The following is a 23,330-nucleotide window of genomic DNA, read 5'->3' as shown; positions in this document are numbered from 1 at the left end:
GTAATTATTGGTTTATTATTATGGTAAGTCTAATATTGTGTCTTTTTCTGAAGTGCGTCTAGCTCATCCGAACCGTTGAAATCGTATACCATCGTGAAACAATCTATTCTTCTTTAGCAGCACCTTACATCAATCACGTCTTCCACGTCTATGCCTTAATTCCCAAACGCAGCCGCGGGATAAGACCTATCCCTTTTCTTTCGCGCCGCAGAGCTGCTTCTAGAGCTTGCACCAGAACCAGTACTTCCTACCCGGGGCGGCGGTGCGAGACGGCTGTTTGCCATATCGTCAGGGAGATCATTCCACTCCGTCTCAGGTCGTTGATTTTGATAGGATTTCCCAGACTGTGGCATGGGAGGTCTTGAGGTGCTATTTCTGGGAGGACCTGACGCTGTGTCCAGGTTGGCAATCTCAGCAGTTGCACTCGTAGGCACACTCTGTTGAGGCGCAGAAGAGGAAGAAGGTAGCAAGTTCCGGACAGAAGCACCAGTTGGACGGCTGACTAGCCAGGCTGAATTGGGACGCAGCTTGAGATAGTAGCCCTCAATAGGTTGGTTCTCGCGCTTGAAGCCACGACCTTCATACCATTTCAGACCCTCCTCATTCTCAGTCCAAACGTGGGCCGTGACAGTTGTCACATTCAAGTTGGGGTCCGATACAGCGCCTGCGATGATATTGTCCACTGCAGCGTTCACGAGACCCAGCGATCGATAAGGTGAGAGCAAACATAGCGACTGAATGTATAGATTCTGGGGCATGACACCCTGGCTATTGGAATCGAGGATTGGTTCAACACGGCAAACGACACCGCCAACGACCTTGGCTTCGGAACCATCGTGAGCCCAGGTGATGACTCGGGAGAAGCGACCAGACGTCGGATCAACTGCACGTTGGTAGAAGTTGTCGGGGTAGCTGATGGGGAGAAGAAGGGCGTTGATGCGACGTAGAGCATTGATATCGTCGTTCGAGACCAACCGGATCGCAGCTTCTTGAGGAAGAGATGTCGGCAGAGGCGGGATTTGGAACGAGGCTATCGTGGAGTCTGGCGCCTTCGAGGTTGGTGGAGGGGCAGTAGCAGCAGGAGGCGGGGGAGGCGGTGGGAGTTCTATGGAAGCCCCCTGAGAAGGCGGAGGAGCATATTTGGGTGTTTTTGCGGAGAAGAAGGATCGGATAGAGGTTTGGGCGGGTTTTGTGGACGGAAGTGACATATTGACGTGGAGGTGAGTAAATGTGCAGTTGGAGGATGATGGAGGCGGGTAGAGGTTGTATTTTGTTGAGAGAGGACGGAGGTTGTTTATATGAGACAGAATTCTGCAGATATCAACCAACTGTAAACAAGGGAAAAGAAAACAAAAGGTTGGGAGAAGTGAGACAATCACCCAGCTGAAACCCTAAACTATGCACTCTTTGAGTCTAAGTGTCAATCCGGAGCAATGAGGATTATGCTTTCGTGGAGGTATGTACTCCAAAGGGTCGAGAAAGCATGGAAGACCAGAAAGGGGATGAGGCTCTTGGATAGCCACTAGCGCGGATCGCCCAATGAATGGCATTCAAGATGATGGAAGGGATAGCCAATCCCACGTGAGAGATCTAGATTGAAGTCGATCGCCATTCGTTAAAGGGAACCCCTTGATGGGAATTAGATAAATTTAGCAGCAGCCGATATTCTTAAGGGTACCCGCCCCTGAAAGTCGATTGACGGTTGTCGTTTGTGAGATGCAGGATGAGTAAGTGGTTTGGTTAGTGTCGTGCAGTATTACATCCTTCGTAGATCCATGGATGGTAACAGATAGCACATGAGCAACTCTAGGGATGAGTATAACCACTATACGGTAATGAAACATATTCTGTTGACTGCTCCCTCGGAATAGACTCTTTTATGTCGGGTTTCCTTCGTTCTTTGGGCAATCTTTGGTATAAAAGCCGTACACTATGAGCTGCATGAGTGACATCCAAGTCGAAGGTGATCGATCGCCCCTTGCATCTGCCATGGTCATCAATTAAACTTCATACAAGCGAGGCTGCTGGATCTTGATCAATCGATCTCGATAACTGCCCTAGGGGAGGAAAGAAAACTCGGGACTTTGCTCTTTAATGACAAAAAGACTTAGGTAACTTAGTATGAGTTTAGGATAAGCTCGGTATACCTTTTGCTGAGCTTATTTTGACACCTTGTATCAAGGTCTGATATTTTCTTGCTCCCTGAGGCGCCACCTTAGATACCTTTCACATCCCGTCTGTAGGTAAGTATGCTAGACTCGGTCCCTGAATGATAATATTATCGGGCTGTGGTAAGATAAATAGCAACCCCTAATCTTGTCAGATTCGTTATGAGTGGAGATGACTGACTCCATGCCCGTTCTTCTCCCAAACTCTACGTCTCTAATTTCAGTGGCTGATACCGACGGAGGTGAGCACTGGGCGCTGGGGCACACTGACTCTCACTGAGGCTCAGGCTCGGTGGCTTCTGCTAACGTTGACTTTTATTTTTTTTGCCAAAAATCTTCCCCTTGAACTTTGAACCATCAGAACCAACCGTCTCGTCATCTTTGGTTCATCGCTGGCATCAAAAATTTTGTCACTGCATTTGTGGTTCTTTTGTTCTTTTCCTTTTGAATTGCTCGCTTCAATAAGCGTGCCACCTATTTCGTCGCTTGGGCCGTTCGTCAGTAGGTATCGATCCATCTCAAATTTCTCCCCGGCTACCTACCGAACGCAAACGCTGAACTTGTAGCGCACTGCGCTGGGAACCTCCTGCAAACCAAGATTGGAGAATAGAAACTCATCAATTGTTACCTTATTCATCTCACCACTCCCTATCATTTGGTTTACTCATTGTTTCATCCGGATCAGAGTGACAATTACTCGTCATTCTTACTCCGAAACATTTAATTATTCCTCCTCTTGCACGATTAATTCTCTCACCTTCAACTTTCGATATTTTCTCCCCCAAACTTTTTTTCTCTTATCGCAATAACCAGCGCCCCTACTCCGTATTCACCTCAGTAACACTACTGTACCCCAGCTGCAATTCCGTGCACACCCCCCCTCCGCCCGGTAGCTGCCGTTTCGCTCCTCGGCATCATCACACGATTTCAGTTACACACCCTCCGCTCTACAGTATTGTTCCTTACAAACTTGTCGGCCCTGGCTCGGACTCAGGATATCCGGCGACATCATGAATGCTGGCACGGGCAGGGCGGGCGTCATAAGCGCTCCAGATGATGCTGCTCCGATGGATAAGTTGGTAAGTATTCGGTCTCTATCTCTCTACATGTCCACCTCCCTGCGATGCGAAACCAGTCGCCGTCCGCGAGCGCCATCATGCCCTCTGTGGTGATTGCTCATCTCTGCGCCCCCTATCGCGGCAGCATTGCCTCGAAATTGTTGCTCGCCTTCCATCGGCAATGTCTTTTCTAATTAATCGCTAATGCGAACCTCCCTCAGGCACATGCTGTACTAGACGATGTGCTTTACAACGTTCTGAGCGATCTATTGATGAAGACGCACCGCGAAGAGAAGACTGCGAGAGCTACCACCGCTGCCATTCGCATCGAGAAGCTGGCATCCGACGCGTCCGACAGCTCAACGCCAGACTCAAAACCGGACGTACGGATTGAGACCGACGCCGCTATATACGAGGATGGAAAAGTATTGCTGAAGGGCAATCCTCTCAAGACGACCGCTGAGATTCTGTGCCCCCGATGCCATCTGCCCCGACTCCTATACCCGACGGACGGAAAAGGCGCTCAAAAACCAGATCCCGGTGTCATCTACTGCAAGAAACATCCTTATATTGATAAGCCTGGGTGCGACATCTATGGTCAGAGCTGGGTTCCTCAAGGTCCCGGTCGAGGCAAGAAGAAGAAGGACATGGAAAAGAATAATACCGATTCTCCCAATACCGAACAGCGACCGCCCAATGTTCTTTCTTTCCCCTCCGCTACTTGCAGCAAATGCAAGCGTTGCATTCTCGTCACTCGACTGAATAACCATATGGGCTCGTGCATCGGGAACAGTGGTCGCAATGCCAGTCGAGCTGCAGCGCAGAAGTTGAGTAATGGCGGATCTCAGAATGACACAACGCCACCTTCATCACAAAAGGCGACTCCTGCGCCAGGCTCCCGCGCCGCCAGCCCGAAGAAGCGCGATGCCAGCGATGAAGAGGAAGATTCTGAGAACAGTCACAAGAAAAAGAAGCTCAAGCCTACTTCCTCGGTCACCAAGAAGGTGATTCTCAAGACGAAGCCGAGCCTCAAAAAGGACAAACCCAAGGGCCTGTCGTCCTTAAGCCAGGAGCAAAAGGCCGACTACAGCAACAGTGAATCCGTTGAGGTGGCACCCAAGAAGGTTGTGTCTAAGGGTATCAGTCCTGTTAAGAAGCTTAAGATGAACAAACCTCCGCTGGGGTCACCCAAGCCCAAGTCTAGCCTCATCCGCGAGGCAACTGGAGAATCAGAATCTTCAGACACTCTCTCATCCCCTCCCCAGTAGATCTCGCTCGGGAACAGCATCATGAGCGATATATCATCGATCTGATGGCGTGTCAGGCTGTCCTCTTGACGTCAGCCTGGCCTACAGGCATCAGTATGAATGTTATGGTTGGATACGATAGAAGCAGGCAGTACGTCACGCGACAAAGGGCATCATTTGCTTATCGCTTGCTTCTCAAGAACATTTACTCTACTTGTATTATCATCAATACATCATTGCATTGGAATGGCGAGCTGGTTGGCTAAGGTTACCGGGACCGGATATTCACAGCATCCATGGAAAAGGGACCGGGGCGTTTTTGGCGTAATGAGTACAACAACAATGGATATTTGCAGATATATGATCTTGAACGCGACCTGTGACTTTGGCCGTGACCGTGACCACGACTTGTAACTTTTAATCCTGAACGCCAATGCTAGAGATGTATAATCCACCCCGCGAATGCCTTCTATCTAGACCTCCTCCTCCTCCTCTACAATGCGAGCCTTGACAATCTTGATGTCCTCGTTTGGCCTGTCCTCAGACCCAGTCTTGACCATGCCCATTCTCTTCACAGTACTCATGCCGGATTTGACCCTTCCAAAGATAGTGTGTTTGCCATCGAGCCAAGGTGTAGGCGCAAGCGTGATAAAAAACTGCGATCCGTTTGTGTTGGGGCCTGCGTTGGCCATGCTCAAGATGCCAGCGCCTGTGTGCTTGAGACCCGGATCGATCTCGTCCTCGAACTTGTCGCCGTAGATAGAGCTTCCTCCGCGACCCGTTCCCGTTGGGTCGCCGCCCTGGATCATGAAATTGGGGATGATGCGGTGGAAGATGGTGTTGTCGTAGTAGCCGCGACGGACAAGGGTGGTGAAGTTATTGCAGGTCTTGGGGGCGTGGTTGGTGTAGAGCTCAACGGTGAGCGAGCCCTGTAGCCTGTCAGTAGCTGTAGTCAAAGACGAGAGTTTGCGACGTACCATTGTGGTCTCGAGTGATATGTTCGTTGCCATGATTGCGATGCTGTTGGTTGTAAGTTGTTTATGATGGAGGGGAAATTTATGATCTGCCAAACCCGTAGACACAACCAGCTTTAGTCTAGCAACATGGAGGAGCGAGGTCACTGGTTGTTGGGCTATAAGATCAAGATAAACATTTCACATGGGATGTATCATAGGTAGTATCACCACTGCTAAGGCAGCTTGTTTTTCCTTTTCATACTGTCAACGTTCATTGTGCTTTTCCTACCAAAATAAGGTCGGCATCTCTATCTATAGGTAGGTAGATTCAACATGATGGTGGGCTTGGCATGCACCTTGAGCTTCTAGCACTGCGAGCTGCATGATTGGTCAAACAACTCTGCAGCAAAACGCAGGTCACTATATTTCAGCCCCATAACCTTCTGTTCACTTTCAGCTCAGTGAGCTATTTCACTTTTCAGACGTCATCTACAAAGATACTCTATGCCAGGACTTTGTTCTTTTTCTGTACTTTTTTGACCTTTCATGCAGGAAAACTATCATTCTTTTGTTGAGACGATACTGCAATTTTTCCGCCAAAAAAAAGAAAAAACAGAATCAGCGTGCTGAAGATTGCCACGAAATGTCATGACTGGCCCTTAACTATCACTTTACACAAACTTGTCAAGGCTTAGAACACGTTGCTTTCTCTTCACCATCAACATTCGCAACGTCTTCCAGTCAAACCATGGCAGAAAACGCTACAGATCCAGCCGCCCTGGAGGGCTCATTCGATGCTCTAAACTCTACCCTCTCCAATGGGCAAAGTTGGCTCTCATCTTTTGCCCATATAAAAGATCTGAGTTTTGTTATGCTTGAAGTCAGGCTCGTCCTCAGCGCTATTGGTATCATCTATCTTGGCGCCCACGCTGCTCTTCGGCGACCCCCATCTGCACAACCTGCGAAGAAAAAGAAGCCTGGCTCCAAAGATGACGATGAGGAGAGTTTTGCACAGGGACTTGAGCCCTCCGATGCCATTGTTTTCCCGCTTATGGCTGGCGCTGTTCTTATTGGCCTGTACTACCTGATTCAATGGCTTAAGGACCCTGACATTCTGAACAAAATTCTGCGCTGGTACATGTCTACCATGTCGGTTGCTAGTCTGGTATCTATCTATTCTCATGGCATTGAGGTAGTGACCAGCCTGGCGTTTCCACGATACTGGCGCGGCCGTGATGGGCGACTAAGGGAAGCGGATCAGAAGACAAGATCGGTACAAGTCTGCGATGATGCGGGAAACCCTGACGCAGCGATCCCCAAAACGCAAAACCCCTTTCCTGGGCCATTCGCCTGTTTGGCGTTCTCGGAGAAGATCCGCAAGTCTGGCTGGGAGCTCCGAGGCCTCCTGAAGCGGCACTGGGCCATCAAGCTCTTCATCCATGGAATGGGTAAAGAGGAAGGCCGAATCAAGTTTGCTCATGTAGTGTCCTTGGTCATGGCACTAGCCACAGCGCTCATTTATTCATCAACTACCTCCCCATTGTTGAGTAATATGCTTGGTTACGCCATGTGTTATGGCTCCCTTCAACTCATCTCGCCCACAGACTTCTTGACTAGTACTCTGATCCTGGTTGGTCTGTTCTTTTACGATATCATAATGGTATTTTACACGTGAGTTATAGGATTGATCTTGATATTGACTCCAAAGCTAAGCATTTTCAGCCCCTATATGGTTACAGTAGCAACCAAGTTGGACGTCCCAATCAAGCTCACTTTCGAGGCTGCAGAGCGTAAGAGTATCCTTGGACTGGGTGATATTGTCATTCCAGGCATGGTGATGGCCCTAGCCCTCCGTTTTGACCTCTGGCTCCATTATGATCAAAAGATCAAGTATGAGAGCACTAACCTGAAACTCATTGAGAAGGACCCGACATCAGGCGCTCTCATCACACGGAGCGAGACCAAACACAAGGAGGTCAAGGCCAAGTATGTCAACGTAAAAGGAAAATGGGGAGATAGCCTCTGGACGCGTGGAGCATTCTTTATCTTTGGGTCGCAGCAGCTGCCCCCTGACTTGGCGGCTGCACACTTTCGAAAGACCTACTTTCATGCCTCCGTCATTGGATATCTCCTTGGCATGCTGGTCACCTTGGCTATGCTCTTGATTTTCAAGCGTGGCCAGCCAGCATTGTTGTATCTCGTTCCTGGCGTTCTGGGATCTCTCTGGCTGACAGGACTGGTGCGTGGAGAGATCAAGCAGATGTGGAAATACACCGAAGATGGAAGCCTAGACAAGATTGACGTGGTTGTGGACTTGGACGGCGAAGGCAACGCGATCAAGACCCTCGGTAGACTAGAAGATGGCGTCGTGGATACAACTAAAAAGGACGAAAAGAAAGACGGGGAGGACAAACACAAGGACAAAGAAGACGCAAAAGCAAAGCAAGAGGACAAGAGAAAAAGCAAGGAAGACAATCATGTATTCTTGCTCTCGGTTGATGCTGAGTCGGAGACAGAATAAGCGGAGGTTTCATGGCCATAGTTTCGATGGCGGGGCCTAAGCACAGTAGCAATGCCTCAGCGGAAATCCATAGACATTAAACACATGAGCGTCATAGAGTAGACATGAATTGCCCAAAGCTTCGTCTACAGGCCGGCTGTTTGTTTCTATACGTCAAGTGACTTGTCATACATCTTTCACTTCTGGGTAGGCGAGAGAAGGGCTTTTATCATTATCATTAACATTAATATTAAATCTGGACTGCTTCAAAATAGAATAAGAATCATTATCTCGGTGTCTCCGTATCCATCCACATCATACGCATACCCCGTATCTCTTTAATAAAGACATAATTTCGAGTCTGTATTAGTAGACATCGGCCACCACCAACGTCCTTAATCCCCTGCACCGCGTAAAGGTTCAGACTCTTCGCAGGGGTCGTTCCATCCACTCAGATCCGGCGTAGCAATTGCTTCTGCTTTGGACTGGGCTTCCTCTGGAGTTTTGTTGTGCCCAACACTCGGCGTTAAGATGGGCGGGTAAATAGTAAAAAGTCGAGCGCGCTGCATGCTAAGAGTGCACCTTATGTTTCCGGAGCCGAAGCTTTTATATAGTCCTTGTTGTTTCGTTTGGTGAAAGGAACTGGCTTCGGTAGATACACTGGTCGGTGCAGCACAACTCGTTTGGCTTAAGCCAGCAAATGGTAAAGTTGAAGAAGATACTGCTATGCTGAGAAGAAAAAAGGCATCAACTCGAGCAGAAAAAGAAGTGATATGAGATAAGAATGGAAGTCTCCTGTCGGGCATAATGAGCCGTGGTGGTTTTAGTGGCTGATCATGGCTGTGGTTGTCGAGGAGAGAAAAGAGGAGCAGGATTCTCGTGCAAGACTCGACTGCATAACTAGGTCTCAAGAATGAAGAAAGGGATGAGAGCCTGTAGAGCATATTCAAAGTCCTCTTCATGGCCTCTTATTATACTTCTTGGTTGCTGTATGATAATGTTCATCCGGCCCGTGTTTCGGCCGGCCCGTAATCAAGATCCCCCACCTCCGACAGGCCCGGTTTCGTCTTTTCGGCTTCCGAGTCTCACCTGTCTTGTCACAGTCTCGTCTCAACTCCATCACCTACTTCAAATGGCTCTTTCACTGGAAGCCTGAAACGCTAGCTCTCCAGCATTCCAAGGCAATAGTTGCAGTAACGATGAGTAGGGCCCAATCCTCACCTACGGTCATCCAATGGGTGATCGACACTCGTCCACTTTGGCCCTCCGCTCTCAAGACCAAAGACCTCACATCCGCTGTAAGTGCTCTGGTCATCCACTTTAACCTGATACTCATGTCATACCTTAGGCTTCACGTGCACTCTCACTTCTCACCGAGGAGGAACAATCTTCTGTCCTGAGATACTACCACGTCCGCGATGCCAAGCTCGCTCTCGCTTCGGCTCTTCTTAAGCGCTACGCAATCTCTCGCTTCTGTCACGTCCCCTGGTTCCTGGCCAAGACTACGCGAGATGCCCGTACTAAGCCCGTGTTTGTTTTGCCCAGCGGGGATGAGCCGCTGATCTTTAACGTCTCGCATCAGGCCGGTCTCGCGGTCCTTCTGGCCGTCCATGATCCGCCAAAGGGCCTTGCCGTGGGAGTTGATGTTGTCTGTCCGTCAGAGCGACGAGATCGAGATCTGAGTAGCTTAGAAGAAGATGGGTGGGCGAGTTTCGTCGACATTCATGCCGATGTCTTTGGAGCGGGAGAAGTCTCAGCGCTTAAGAGCATGAACCCTGTTCCTACCGTCCAAGAACGAGATCGTGCATTGCGCTACTTTTATGCGCTATGGTGTCTCCGTGAAGCCTATGTCAAGATGACAGGGGACGCTCTTCTGGCAAGCTGGTTGAAAGACCTAGAGATGCACAACTTTGCCCCGCCAGAAGACATGAAGGAAGCCCAAGAGGTTCGACTGAGAGGCAAGAAGGTTGAGGGCGTGGACATGAGACTGATGCCGCTACTTGAGGAATACATGGTCTCCACAGCTGTAAGAAACGGTGATAATGGGGAGAGTGTCGAGCTCGGAGAGTTTCAAAGTCTTGATCTGGAGGAAATATTGGCATTTGGTGAACAGGCATCCAAACCATGATCAGAGAACGTTTTATGAATAATGAGAAACGCAAGCGCAATTGTCTGACACCAGTGATTTATATTTTCTTTGGTCATTTCTCATAGGCTAGTTACATCTCGCCTCTCAATAGATGGATATCATATTTCCACCTTTAGAAGTTCTTACCAAAGAACTCAAGGACTGTCTTGTAACCCCTTTCATACTCCTCCTTGACACGGTTGTCACTGAGATCGGCACGAGCGGCCATCCAGCCGTGGATCTGGTCCTTGAAGGTCTCTACGTGCTTGGCCACTTTGAGGTTGTCCTCAAACTTCTTGACCTCCTCATCGGGCTCCTCCTTGGATGCAAGAAGCATGGTAGGGACCGAAAGGCCCTCGGCATCAGAAGCATCTACCATAGCGGGGTGGATCTGGGCGGCAATGGAGAAGGGGTTAGAGTCTGCCTTGACGCTGAGAGCAACGACCTTGCCACCCCAGCAATACTATTTAGACTTGTCAGTACCGAAACACAGCTGCAACCAGATGGCACTCACTCCGATGATTCCGAACTTCTCGATGGAAGAGTCCTGGTCCTTGACAGCCTTTACATAGTCAGGAACTTGGCCGGCAACCTTGGGGGGAGGATATGTGCCGAAGAAGTCTCCAAGCTGCTTCTTCTTGTCGTCGTTGTCGGGAGGGTAACTGATATCGAATTAGCGGTTAGTGAGGCTCTACGAACAGATGATGATGGGAGCTCTTACATCTCAATGGGGCAGGGGCTGCCCTTGAACCAGTCAGGGATGAAGACCTTGTACTTCTGGTGAGCATCACTGAAGGCGAGAATGTCAGCTCCCTGAAGAGTCTGATCGAAGTATCCAAAAATGTCGTAGATCACGACAATGGCCTTCTTAGCGTCGACGGGACCAGTAACATCTGCTCAGGTTAATTGTTGTCCCTTCATGCGTGCCAGGAGTCGTCTTACATGTCTTGTAGCCTCCGATCTCCTTATAAGTCCCCTTTGCCTCATATCCCTTGGAGACAACAGGAGGTATGTTGCAGCAGGCCTCGTTGTGGCCGTGAGATGCGGGCATAGTCGTCATGATGGATGAACTAGAATGGCAATTGCTGGGAGTGCGCCTAACGGATGAGTTCTCTGTTTAGCTGAGTCTCAAGGTTGACAACGGTCGAGTTTTAACCGGTAAGAGGAGATCAGCGACTTACAGGGCTTGTTCTGCAGGTAGCAAGTGAGAAAGAAAATTGTCGGTAATGTGATTATAGAAAGTGACGGAATTAAAATGGTTGATTCCTCGATTGCGGGGAGGTACGGGAGGAGAGGAGGGGCAAGGAAGGACCAATGATGTCACGATGCACTCTTGAGACTGGCCATTCATGTAATCACAAGGTTTCTTTTCCATTGATGCATTTACATACATGTATCTCAAGTTCAGGGCCTCATGCTCTGAATTGTCATTTTAGTCATCTTCCTGCTTACCTCAACTCCCTACGTACTATGAAAGGCAAGGTACGGGCCAGCGGCCCCATCCGGCCCAGGTGGGGGAACATCATCATCATCAACAGATGTGGCAGATAACACTACCCATCGACATAATCTCACAACAGCAAAAATTACTCTGCTCATGACTAATACATTTTGTTTTATTTTGAATCTAAGTCTTAAAAAAGTGCTATCGCCTTGCTCTCAAATTTCATTCACCAGAATTTCCGTTCCCTAAAAGGTGGTCATTCCCCATTCAACGCTGTCCCATACCATGATATACGATATATCCTCAAGCCAAATGACCAAAACTCCGCTGTGCACATGCAATTATGTACCAGAACGCCTTCTCATGCCATCTTTTTATTTACCCGCCATGTTTCGGTTGGTAATTCAACCTGTCTCAGCCTGTTCCAGACAGTTTGAGATCAACTACATGATGCTCCCGTCTCTATTCCGCATACGGCCCCTGACCTTGGCCAACGCCAGCATTCGTGAGTCGAAATGAAATCCCACCTGGGCTGTAGCTGTTTTCCAGCCCTCTAAATGATACCAATCATCTCACTGGGGAGTTCGGGCTGAGTCCTCCCATCCGCCGTACCACCACTTGCATCTTCTCAATGAGCTCCGGTATCCTGTATGGCTTTACCATAACGTCGTCGCACCCAGCTTGCTTGGCTTCCATAACCTGTTCCGGCCGTGCATTGGCCGTAACAGCGATGATGGGAATGCGGCCTCCAGACGCACAGAAGATTTCCCCCTCCGCTTCTAGTTCGCGAATGGTTCGCGTGCACGTTAACCCATCCTGGATCGGCATCTCGATATCCATAAGAACGAGATTGATAGCTATAGGTAGCGGGTTCATGTTACTCCTCCCCGAGCGGCTACTGCCTGCCTTGAGGCCAAGTCCCGGGGTACCGCCTTGCCTGCGTTTCAGCTTGTCGAGGGCTTCAATTCCATGATTAGCAACATCTACCATGTAGCCTCGGTCCGTCAACCCGCGTCTCGTGATTTGCTGGTTGATCAGGTTGTCTTCGACAACCAAAATCCCATCAAGCCGAACATTTCCTCCTGGGTTTTGATGCTTCTGCAAGCGAATATCTCGACAGGGTCGTTTGCCATCAGCTTCCGCACCGTCAGCACCAGTAATCAACCTGGCTGCAGCCGCGGCAGCGAGTGCTTCATTCCGGGAGGCTTCGCTTGGCACAAAAGCCTCGATGTAGAACGCGAACGTTGATCCCACGCCAGGTTGACTGGAGACACCAATCGCACCGTTCTGGAGTTCTGTCAAGCGTCGGGAAATGAACAACCCAAGTCCTGATCCTCCGTATTTAGTGTGCGTCTTGGCGCTCGCTTGAACGAACTTATTGAAGAGGCTGCCCATCTCTTCCACCGTCAAACCCTGGCCCGTATCCTTTACCTCGAACAAGAGATACACAGGGCGAGTACGTCCCTTAAGCGCGGGTTGGTCGTATTCCTCTGAAACATCGCAGAATCGAGGGATGAACTGAACCACTGTCATGGCCTCTCCAGGTGGTTCCAGAGACCCTTTTACCCCGACAGTGACATGCCGGGTGGTGCCAGACTTGGTGAACTTCAGCGCGTTCGTGAGGAGATTGATCAAAACTTGCTGAACTCTGCTTGGATCCAAGTCCAGGTAGTCATATGCGAGATCCTTGTAAGACTTATCGACGTAAGAGGTCAGCTCAATATCTACACGCCGAGCCTCCACTTCAAACATCTTGAGAGCGCCATTCACAATCTCGATCGGATCTACCGTGCAGGGCGTTACGGCCAACAGCTTGGAGTCAAGTTTAGACATTGTGAGAATGTCATCGACAATGCGTTTCTGGTGTTGAGCGCACGTCACAATGGTCTCGGCATTTTCGATGCTGTCCTCCAGGAGCTTCTTCTCCTCAACGGATCTTTCACCCATACTTCTCTCATCGCCTTGAGAGCCGCTTCGTGTTGGTGTAAGAGGTGCAGAGTTGTCACTGATATCTTGCACTCTTGCAAGAGAGGCAATAATTGCGTCGGTACAGTGAAGAATAGCGCTTAATGGATTCCGCATCTCGTGTGAGGTCATGTCGATAAAGTTTTCCTGCTGACGCTTCGACTCGATCGCCTCTTCTTTGCGAAGCTTCTCTTGCTCCAGTTGCCATTTCTGTATCGAAACGTCGCTCAGGCAGCCGGTAAAGGATTGAATCACGCCGTCAGAGCTTCTGACTGGCATGAACGTAGCAAGCACCCATCGTGGGGCCACAGCTGAATTGCCGTTGCTGTCCTCTGTCACCAGGCCGTTCCGGAGTCGAAACTCGGCCGTTTCAGTTCGTCCTGATACGACTAGCTTATCGAGGCTTTCCTGTAGGATATGCAAATCTTCATTCACAACACATTCTGGCCAAGGTCTCACGTCGGTCTTTGTGAGATCAACCTTTTCTAAGTCTGTCAGTTCCCAGAAAAGATTGTTCGCGCTAAGCAGTCTTCCATCCATGCTGACATCGTACATTCCAACTGTGGCAAACTCGGCGAGACGCTTTAGATTCTCTGCTTCTTGTGCCCTCCGGACCGCCTCCTCGGCCGTGTCTTTTTGTACCGTTACGTCAGTCAGGCAAGTAAGAATTCGAATGACACTGCCATCTGGAGCTCTCTCGGCCTTTGTAGAAGCCAGGATATGACGCAAGACTCTTTCACCGTTTGAAGATAAAGAACTTGTAGAAGACATGAAGCTCTTGGAGTCCGCTGTGTTACCGTTTCGGGCGATGCGGTATTCGAAAGTAACAGTGTCGACTTTCTGGACGTCTTTGTATGCTTGTATAACTTTTTGCTTATCTTCCTCAAGCACTGACTCGAGAAGTGCGCTTTGCACAATTGGTCCTCTTGGACATCCGGTGATACGATGCCAGGCATCATTGGCAAACGTGATATTACCTTCGACATCCACAAAGCACATACCCACGGGAATAAAGTCTGCAACTGCGGTAAACGTTTGCATGGATCTCTCTGCCTGTTCGGTTTGATATTCTAGTCGCTGCTTAAGCATGGCATTATCATAGGCAGCCTGCTCGGTAATGTTGCGCCGCCGCCGGGCCTCCTCTTCCAAGAGAACTGTGGAAGCAAGGGAGCTCGTAAGCTTCTGGTTCAACAAGGATATGAATTGCCGATAATCGTTATCGTATGGGCGTCGAGGATTCAAGCCTAGGAACAGAATACCCATAGCGTTTTCTTCTTTAGTTGGACGAATAGGCAACACGATGGCAGCCTGGCAAGGGTCACCAAAGCCGCGCCATGCTAGACCGTGCAATAGGTTTTTTGGCAATGTGTCGTCCTTTGTCTGCAAAAGAATTGGTTGACGGTGATCCAACGACTTCCTCATGACAAAAGCCATCCCCTCATCTGTTTCCCTGAGGCTGAGGACCTGAGGAGCAATCGCATGTCCCTCTGGCACGCCCAGTGAGCCCTCAAGATGACAAATCTTGGGGCAGTCGTATTTTGAAAGGGTAATCTCGGATTCGTCGTCTGCCACGGAGTACAAAAAGGCCAATGGGACATCGTAGGTAGGGCTCCAGCGTTCTAGTTCCTCAATCGTCCTGGACCAGTACGACTTGGCATCCTTCGTAGAGACAAGGGCCTCACCGAGATCAATAAGCATTTTCATCCTTCGCTCCCAAAGTCGTCTTGAGGTCATTTCGAGTAGCGAGTGCTGGATTCCCAGGCATTTCTTGTCGTAGACAATGGGGACCATAGAAGATTTGACATATGTCTCTTCATGTGAGCCGTCTGCCATGGGGATGAAAAATTTGGACTCATCCTCAGCATTCGAATAGTTCTTCGATGGCGAAGCCGTCATTTCATCCAGTCTAGTCTTGAGATGAGGCCAAGCTTCTGGCGCTGGTCGTCCTAAAAGTCCAGGATGTCGAGCGCCACAGTATTTTGAAAAGGCCTCATTGTAGATCGTGACATACTCGGGACCCCAATAGAGCGCCACTGGTCGCGAATCTGAGACGAGTTGATTGAATGTATGCTGAAGTTGAGCGGGCCAATCTGACATGGGTCCCAGAGATGTCGACTCCCAATCCACATTTTGAACCACGTCAAGAAATGGCTCTGCTTCGGAGTCGGAGACGGGAACCATGAGCCCTGGGTTTGATTCATCGCGATAATGCAGTGGAGTTTTGCTCTCCGACTTTTTTCGGGACGGTAAACGCGCATTGTCCAGTGGCGATTTTTGGGGATATCTTCTAGTTGTCTCGCCCTCCTTTCCCTCTATTCGAACTTTGCGCGGGGGCTCTGACGAAGGAGGCGTTTCATTTCCACTCATCACCACCCATTGACCCAGAACTATACTTCGCGTCCAGTAAACACCAAGATATGGAAGTGAGTGTTGCGTATTTGTTGGTGCAGGACCTGTGGCATCTGTGTGAGAAGTTGGCGCAGACGGCGGGCTGGTGACCCAATTCCAGAACGGCGAGTGGGAAACATCTTGAGGGATAGAGGCAATAGAGTGGTCGAGGGTATAAGAGTTCTGTAAGGCAGGATTTCGATACAGGATGTCGGCCGAGTAATGGGATATATTGGAGGATGTCTGCTCAGGCAATGCAACGACAAATGTTGGTCGAGGGTCAGAAGCGACAAGGTCGATAAGACCGAGGTGTTGAAGAGCTGGAGGCGGCATTGAGCAGTATGATCATGCCAAAGCCCAAACTATGAGACTATAAGGGCTGGCAGAAATCGATACGGCTCAGCAACTACGGAAGAAGTGGACGACGAGCGCCCTAAGATCGAGAGAGAGGTGAGGTATTGGTCGTATTTTGTGTCGTCATTGCAGTCGCAAACTGGAGGGGCCTCGAGGTGGGATCTCAGTGATGATCGAGGTCGTCGAAGTCGCACGCGATCAGTGACGTGTGATTGGAAGCGAAAAGAAAGGCTCGGGTCCGTTCAGCCCAAGGAAGAACATGAAGCCATCGTCTTGTCGTGGCCGGGAAGAAATTGAATGGGTATGGGCGTGTTATGTTGGTCTTGGTTGGTACGGGACGGGAAGTTCTGAATCGCCAGCGCCAGGCAGGTGCTAGGATTGGGGATCTACTGTAAGCCTGTAATGTGCCCTGGTGGGGTCTCTTATGCCTTGCGCCCTGCTGCAGAAGAAGCTTGAGTGGATGGACGGGTTTGTTAGCGGGTGATGAATGATGAATGACAAAATTTAGTGGCTTTTTCCACCAAAAGAGGAACGGTCATTTTAGTGGCTGTCTCCACTACAGTACCTGCTTCTTGGTTCTTGGCTGCCGGCGAATTCCTGGATTCCAGGTTCTAAATCAAGCTTCGATTTCTTCTTACTCATATAACACTGAATAAGAGCCGCTCTATGCGATACTCCCCATAGTGAAACTGTAGGTCATTCAAACACATCAGTCTGGTTCTCCAAATAGATCAGGAAGACCTCACCGTAGTTTTTCGGACTTGCCTGAAATAAACCCCTTACAGACCACACACGCTAAGACACGCCATGCACTATACTGGAGATCAAGTAGAGATGGGGGCTGGGGGTTGAGAGGCTAGAGAGGCTAGGTAATAATTGCTCCGGTGGCCTATGAAAGAAAATTAGCATCATTGAAAGAGGCGCCAAGGGCAAAAGCAGAAGGAGAAAGAGAGGCCATCCCCGAAATGGAACCTGTTTTCTGGCATACATTGTTGGGATGGCAATGTCTAGGAGATGGTGTCGAAAGTGACCGAAAATGAAAGTTGCCGGTGCCATGACTCGAGATGTTTCAACTGAGCGAATTTTATAAAAGAAATTCGATGAGACAAAACCCCATGGAGAGGATCCTGGTCCATAGTTGTTTCAAGGATTTAATTAAGCACAATAATGCCATGTTGAGTGCGATTAATCCAAACGCTCGTAACTTGAACTCCTGCCATTGCAACAAAGACGATGTTGGCTATCAAATACGCATAAGAAGAAGTAGCATGCATTGCAACTGCAAGACGGACAAAGCCAACTTGAGCCTGACGATAGCCGAAAAGCATGCAACTGCACCTCGCTAACTACGATATCTGATTCGCTGCGTCGACACTAGGTATGTGGTTTTTGATGCAAAACGGAACTATGTGCGTGTAGCGCAACACCACGGCATGCAGCTTATGTACGGAGGCAAAAACTACTTACTACCTACCTAGGTACCTAGACTGTCTCTCAGCCGTGCTTCAGCGCTAAGAGCATTACAGCCATGAGCTGTCCGTGTTGGAAGCAGGGAAGCCATCTTCGTATCGGCCAATTTGAGATCGGGATATTATCTCGAAGGCACGTTACGATGTGCGCAGCCGACGCCTTGGCATGCTTGCACCCACCGATCTCGGAATTTGTCTCACACAGCGTGGGCATCAAATCGATCGATCAATGATGATGGATGGTGAGTAAGTTTACTAGCTTTTCGGGTGACAACTGTCATCCTCGTGCACATTGCTTATCCTACCTGTTTGAGTTTGGCTCGCACTCGGGTGCTTGCGCATCTCCCGAACTCACCAAGCTCTCGGTACCGTGCTAGTCAACAAGCTTCGATTTCCAGTCCCAAGTTGGACTTGGCCGCTGCTCAGAAATGCTGGTATCTCAAGTAGGTAGGGGAACTCCGCGATGGCCAGGCCCACCACAGACGCAAAGGTTCCATGGATGAATTCTGCGTATTCTAGTTGTTGAGTTGCTACAGCCTAGGGCAGAGACGTGAATGCCGTACGAGCAGCGATCTCTTCCAATCCTTGGCAAGTCCGTGGACTAGCATAGCATTGAATAACATGTTCAGCAGTCTAAGGGCGTGATCTGCCAAAACGCTTGGCCAGATCTCTTGGTAGCCCTTATCAGATCTGACCTTCCAGTTTGATGGTTGGTAAATGCCTACCTGCCTTGGCAGCTATCTCCCTATCGATAACTTAGGTACTACCTAGGCGCCTTGCCTGAGGTACCTAGACTCCACGATGGCTTCTGCGTGGCGCGTTTAGAGCAGGTACAGTATCCGGGCTGACCTAGTATCAAGAGGCGCCTGGCCCAACAACCTGGCTCCTGGGCCTTTATTAATTGTCCGATGGGCGTCAATGGTTCCTGCTTGACACTACAGATGGATCCTTCCAAGTCTGAGGTGCCTTGGTGGATATCGCATCCATCTGCTGAACCTGCAGAATATAGGTAGGTACTAGGTAGGTAAGCCCTGTTGCCTCGGGCCCTAAGTTTAGGGGCTCTAGATAGGCCTATTGGCATACCTTGGTGGTTTTTGACTGACAACATCCAACTGCTATCCTGTTCAACTTTACGAAATATCTGACAATCTTTCGTTTTGAAAACAAGCACTAATTCACGGGAAATCCTTTCAAATCATCGTCTTTCACTTTCATTCTATCACAATGTGCGAGTGCTTCTCCGTCACCACCGACACCCACGGTGTCCTTGAGCGCCATCAATTGTCTCACTATGGCCTTTTCACTGGGCGACGGGTATAGTACTTCTGTCCAGTCCATGAATGTCATCATGCCATGTGGACAACTCGACCTGTTATTCAGCCTTTCTGCGGAGATTGTGCTGCCGTTTTCTTCCACGGGCATTCTTATGCCTTTTGGATCCACCCTCAAGACCTCAAGGCTTCCGCAATCCAACTTTCTTCGATGGCGCATGAGAGCATGAGATTACCTTCGACTGCAAACAACGGTATTCGAGGTCGGGTTGTCGACATGCTGGATTCTAACGTCTTTCTGGACATGCCTGACCACAATGCGCTACCTTCTACCCACATTACATATCGCAGGTTGTCAACTATTTTGATCGAACATCCTCGCATACCGACTATGTTTCTTTTAGAGTTCATGACATTCGATGGCCTTCGGGCTTACCAGCCATGCTGTGAGAACATTGATCATCTTAGCATCCTCAGGCCATTGCGGGCTATTGAACACGATGGCGATCCGGTTTTCGAGGCAGCTCGCGAATGGTCATGCATAATTCAAGCCCGCCACGACTTACCCAAGGATATCAGATGGGTACTGGCACTCATCTACAACTTTTCCTGCACAATGTTGCAGCCCGAGCAAACCGAAGAATACCTCTAGAAGATGCGGTCCTGGCTTATGCATTGGTATCAAGTTGCCGACAACCTCTTCACCAAGTTTGGTGTCTTTGCCACGGCACCAGAGCCAGATTGGTTCATGAGACCTCGTGCGCGCCCAACGTCACCGCCGAGACCAGCCAAGCAGATTGAAAGCACGGCAGAACACCCGCCATCGCCCATGTCCAATCTCGTAATAAACTCGGAAGTAGACGATATAAATTGTCTGGTCGCACCAATGCCCTCGAGTATAGCTGACCAGTTCAACCACCCAATTGAAGCAATTGGGATCAATGTCGATGGTCAACCAGCCATATTCGACCCAACGCCCGGTGGCCGACTATTCGTTCCCCAGAGACGTTTTGGCAGTGCAACCGCCAGGTGTGTTTCAAGGCCATGGTTTCGCTCCAATCATACTGTTGGGGGAACATCACGTCTCCGTGTCACAGACACAACCTCTCCTCGGCATAATTCTATGCCTCAGCAATATGTGCCTCTGGAGGACTGTTATGAGGACGATCTGTTTGAAAATGCCAGCGACTCCTCCTGCTCGGTTTGCGAGTCACTTTTCGAATAAGAAGTCGAGAATGTATCGTCTCAAGCACACTCTGACCCTTTGAATTGGCATGACTGCAGGAAGTTCTGTCGGTGAGTAGTTTGAGATATTTGAACGCTTGAGGTTGTGAATTTGATATGCAAGCGTAAAGAATAAAGAGCGGCCAAATATACAACAAGTTTTATTTCAGGTTTCGAGGTTACGTACATGTTCATGTTTTGCTGCCTCCATTTAAATCAGAACTACCCACCTAGCATTTCTCGGTATCCCGTGTATACTCGACTGAGTTGTTGTCTGTCTCCCTATATGCTTCGGCTTAGCCAGAGTCTATTGCTGAAGCCTATATCGCTATGGTCTACTGGGCAGCAACTAGACTCATATAAATTCCCCACACAACACCAGCCAACGCACCTACGAGGTTGCGTCCCTCAACAGTCTTGACCGCTGCAAAGTTGACAATGCTGACAGCGGGCCAAAGCTTCCATCCAGCAAATATAAGGGGAGCAAAATCGACCTTGGAAGCCTCCCAAACGGCTGTCCAGTCAACACGTCCAAAGTCCAGAGTGCCTGGCGAAGTCCAATACGTGATGGCTTTGGTGAGACTGGTGATGACGGGAGCGGGTTGCGTAGCTGAACGTAGCGCATGGGTGTACGTGCTAAAGAGCAGGGTGTTCACAGCAGCACCAACAGTCTGGTCGAGAAAGAACTTGATAAGTGTGTTCCGTATAGAAAGCTTGGGTTGAGTCTTGTTCTCATCCTTGGAGTCCTCAGCTTTAGGGACATCATCAGGATGAGCGGGAAATGTTGATTCAAGAAAATCTTGCCTGGGGCGTGTCAGTCTGAAGGTTCCACGGGGAAGAAGAAGCATACCAGTAGAAGTTGGGGGGTGTACAGATCACGTTGAAGAGGAGGAACTGGAAGACAGGAATCCAGTCTATCACGATATCATTCTAAGACGAAGATGGTCAATACCAGCATTCAGACATCTCGAGGCGAATGTAAATACCAGATTTACCCCAGCTCTGTAGGCCGAGATGCCTTGAGCCAAGATATTGGCGATGCCGCCCAAAGCAGCACTCTGAATGGTGGCCATGACCACGGGAGGGTAGTCCATTTTTGCTATGATTGTACGAAAAACCAAAGGTTCATGTGAATGGAAGAGAAGACGATGTTGAAAAGTTGATAAGAATAGAGACGTGTTAAGTTGAGACAGTGAGATCGGCGCTAAGATAGGCGAGCCAAGATTTCTGAGGGCACTCTACCCAAGTACTGAGAGTGCTGGGATGTTTTCGGTTACTCAAGTTGGATTGTAGGGTTAACAAAAGCAGCTCGTGAAAGCGGTGTTGTTTTTCGATGAAACAAGACAGACAGGGACCTGATGAATCATTCATGAGATGTGTGGAGAGAGATATATAGTTTGATTAGAGCCATGTCTAATTGGTTAATACCAACTACACCCTTACTTTACAAGACACGCATGTGCTGCAGGTAAGTAGTCGTGCTAGGGGAGGAAAGAAAACTCAGGACCTTGATCCTAAATGGCAAAAAAACTTAGGTAAATTTGCGTAAATTTAGGATATCTTTTGCTGAGTTTATTTTAGCACCCTGTATTAAGGTCTGGTGTTTTCTTTCTCCCTAAGGGTCGTGTAATGGCGTTAGGCAAATATCATTAAAATCCATAGCTCATGATTGAATAAATGAAATCATTTGACGTTTTTGATGCTTCGTCGTTCAGATCAAGCTGCTATCATACATCCCCAGTCATCCCTCATTACCGTCTCCGCCCCATGGTTCGTTGACCAATGTTAATATATCCCAGATGTCTCTGAGCCACCTTTTGAGTGCAATGCAGGTCTCCTGGACACAACGAGTGATTCATTGTGGGCTATCGCTCATTATGCCCTGGTGAGAAGCCACATGAAGAAGAGCTGCACAAAGTAGGAGTAGATGAAAAGAAACTTTGTGCGTTGGCTGCGCTTCGCCCGTGAGTCCGTCTGCATTGGCCCGCTAGAGCCGGCAGATGTTTCGGGCAGGAGGACGTACTTGAGTGATCGCATCTAAGCAAATAGTTAGCAGGTGTATGTTTGCATTGCCAAGTAATCATGGAATTTACCAAGAAGAGCGAGTTTGCAAGGTAGGTGTAGACAAAGACCAACCAGCCAACCCAGCCGCCGGTACCCTTGCCGCCGTTAAGGATCTCGGCAACGACAATAGTGACAATGATCCCGACAAACTTGTACCCAGAATAGGCAATCAAGTCAAGGAGTTGGGATTGGCTAGAGATGCTCAGGAGGTAGCATCCCAGCTTCAGGAAGAAGATCTCAACGATGACAACAATTAGACTAACTGTAGCCGTCTTTCCAAGAAGCTCTGGTTGGAATTGGTTGTTGAGGCCAGCGATCAGTGTCGACAGGAGAATGTATGTCACAAGTGCCATAACTGTACTACAATTAGCCAACTCGTCCAACTGCGGCGGTCTCTAACCTTGCATTACGCACCTGGAATATACATATCGGGACTGTTGATGTCTTCTCGTGGGGGTAGATACCAGCCCTCTTGTCCATTCTGCCCGACAGCCTGCTTACGAGACCAAGGCTTGTGCCTCCAGGGGAAAAGGACGAGGAAGAGTTTATTGACGACGTATGAGTTGGAAACGTTGAAGTAATGCTTGAGAGCGGAGACATTGACGTATCGGCCAAACTATCGCGGCAGTTAGTACCAGGTGCCACCAAGACCACCGTGTTACTGGTAGGACTCACGTTCTGCTCCACATACTCCTGTCCATGCTTAAAGGCCGTCTGTCCAAACTGCGCCGCCACCTGCGCTGTAGGGTCGTTCATGAAGTTGCCATACTGGCCAAAGACGTTGCCGCTGGTGCCTCCCTGCTGCTGATATGGATTTCCTCCCGCGTTAGCAGCGTAGCCTTGCTGTGATTGCGCGGAGCCTGGAGGAGGAGGCGGCGACCTTAATTGAGGGACGGTCGACACATGCTGAGGAACTGGATGGTGAAGGGGAGGCGACTGCGCGTATGTCGCTCGCTGCATGACGGAGGAGAGTGCGTGTTCTTTATGCGCTGTGTATTCTTCTGCTTTTTCCCGCCGAGTCGAGGTCTCGAGTTGAGTTCAGGCGAGTTGGTGATGGCTGATGACGAGGTTAAACGTAAAGTTGGTGTTTGTTC

At 49.4% G+C, this 23,330-nt stretch overlaps 11 protein-coding genes; 5 read left to right on the top strand and 6 right to left on the bottom strand.

The window, feature by feature from the left end:
* Positions 1 to 155: 155 nt before the first annotated feature.
* Positions 156 to 1,208, bottom strand: FFUJ_06280 (uncharacterized protein; the record flags this gene model as incomplete). Its single annotated transcript, XM_023579588.1, has 1 exon — positions 156 to 1,208. One exon carries the CDS (start codon positions 1,206 to 1,208, stop codon positions 156 to 158), a length of 1,053 nt encoding a protein of 350 aa, XP_023432398.1.
* Positions 1,209 to 3,178: 1,970 nt separating this feature from the next.
* On the top strand, positions 3,179 to 4,494 carry FFUJ_06279 (uncharacterized protein; the record flags this gene model as incomplete). XM_023579587.1 has 2 exons in its annotated part: positions 3,179 to 3,247; positions 3,448 to 4,494. 2 exons carry the CDS (start codon positions 3,179 to 3,181, stop codon positions 4,492 to 4,494), a joined length of 1,116 nt encoding a protein of 371 aa, XP_023432849.1.
* A 452-nt stretch (positions 4,495 to 4,946) lies between these two features.
* On the bottom strand, positions 4,947 to 5,483 carry FFUJ_06278 (probable cyclophilin E; the record flags this gene model as incomplete). XM_023579586.1 has 2 exons in its annotated part: positions 4,947 to 5,402; positions 5,451 to 5,483. 2 exons carry the CDS (start codon positions 5,481 to 5,483, stop codon positions 4,947 to 4,949), a joined length of 489 nt encoding a protein of 162 aa, XP_023432397.1.
* Positions 5,484 to 6,177: 694 nt separating this feature from the next.
* FFUJ_06277 (related to Minor histocompatibility antigen H13) lies at positions 6,178 to 7,950 on the top strand (the record flags this gene model as incomplete). XM_023579585.1 has 2 exons in its annotated part: positions 6,178 to 7,100; positions 7,152 to 7,950. The coding sequence occupies 2 exons, from the start codon at positions 6,178 to 6,180 to the stop codon at positions 7,948 to 7,950; spliced, it is 1,722 nt and encodes a 573-aa protein (XP_023432396.1).
* Positions 7,951 to 9,128: 1,178 nt separating this feature from the next.
* FFUJ_06276 (related to null pigmentation protein NpgA) lies at positions 9,129 to 10,057 on the top strand (the record flags this gene model as incomplete). XM_023579583.1 has 2 exons in its annotated part: positions 9,129 to 9,227; positions 9,278 to 10,057. 2 exons carry the CDS (start codon positions 9,129 to 9,131, stop codon positions 10,055 to 10,057), a joined length of 879 nt encoding a protein of 292 aa, XP_023432395.1.
* Positions 10,058 to 10,190: 133 nt separating this feature from the next.
* FFUJ_06275 (dienelactone hydrolase family protein) lies at positions 10,191 to 11,117 on the bottom strand (the record flags this gene model as incomplete). XM_023579582.1 has 4 exons in its annotated part: positions 10,191 to 10,520; positions 10,572 to 10,719; positions 10,779 to 10,950; positions 11,000 to 11,117. 4 exons carry the CDS (start codon positions 11,115 to 11,117, stop codon positions 10,191 to 10,193), a joined length of 768 nt encoding a protein of 255 aa, XP_023432394.1.
* Positions 11,118 to 12,068: 951 nt separating this feature from the next.
* On the bottom strand, positions 12,069 to 16,187 carry FFUJ_06274 (related to sensory transduction histidine kinase; the record flags this gene model as incomplete). Its single annotated transcript, XM_023579581.1, has 1 exon — positions 12,069 to 16,187. One exon carries the CDS (start codon positions 16,185 to 16,187, stop codon positions 12,069 to 12,071), a length of 4,119 nt encoding a protein of 1,372 aa, XP_023432393.1.
* A 2,843-nt stretch (positions 16,188 to 19,030) lies between these two features.
* FFUJ_06273 (uncharacterized protein) lies at positions 19,031 to 19,600 on the top strand (the record flags this gene model as incomplete). The annotated part of the gene is made up of 1 exon (XM_023579580.1): positions 19,031 to 19,600. One exon carries the CDS (start codon positions 19,031 to 19,033, stop codon positions 19,598 to 19,600), a length of 570 nt encoding a protein of 189 aa, XP_023432392.1.
* A 234-nt stretch (positions 19,601 to 19,834) lies between these two features.
* On the top strand, positions 19,835 to 20,173 carry FFUJ_06272 (uncharacterized protein; the record flags this gene model as incomplete). Its single annotated transcript, XM_023579579.1, has 1 exon — positions 19,835 to 20,173. The coding sequence occupies one exon, from the start codon at positions 19,835 to 19,837 to the stop codon at positions 20,171 to 20,173; it is 339 nt and encodes a 112-aa protein (XP_023432391.1).
* Positions 20,174 to 20,507: 334 nt separating this feature from the next.
* On the bottom strand, positions 20,508 to 21,266 carry FFUJ_06271 (related to glomerulosclerosis protein Mpv17; the record flags this gene model as incomplete). XM_023579578.1 has 3 exons in its annotated part: positions 20,508 to 20,976; positions 21,023 to 21,102; positions 21,159 to 21,266. The coding sequence occupies 3 exons, from the start codon at positions 21,264 to 21,266 to the stop codon at positions 20,508 to 20,510; spliced, it is 657 nt and encodes a 218-aa protein (XP_023432390.1).
* A 781-nt stretch (positions 21,267 to 22,047) lies between these two features.
* FFUJ_06270 (related to Slh1p interacting factor) lies at positions 22,048 to 23,196 on the bottom strand (the record flags this gene model as incomplete). XM_023579577.1 has 4 exons in its annotated part: positions 22,048 to 22,209; positions 22,266 to 22,591; positions 22,651 to 22,852; positions 22,912 to 23,196. The coding sequence occupies 4 exons, from the start codon at positions 23,194 to 23,196 to the stop codon at positions 22,048 to 22,050; spliced, it is 975 nt and encodes a 324-aa protein (XP_023432389.1).
* Positions 23,197 to 23,330: the final 134 nt, after the last annotated feature.

The sequence above is a fragment of the Fusarium fujikuroi genome, chromosome FFUJ_chr06 (assembly GCF_900079805.1).
Source record: "Fusarium fujikuroi IMI 58289 draft genome, chromosome FFUJ_chr06".
In the NCBI taxonomy this organism is placed as follows: Eukaryota; Fungi; Ascomycota; class Sordariomycetes; order Hypocreales; family Nectriaceae; genus Fusarium; species Fusarium fujikuroi.
The sequence above is the reverse complement of the archived record's forward strand: the minus strand, read 5'-3'. Positions and strand labels throughout refer to the sequence as shown.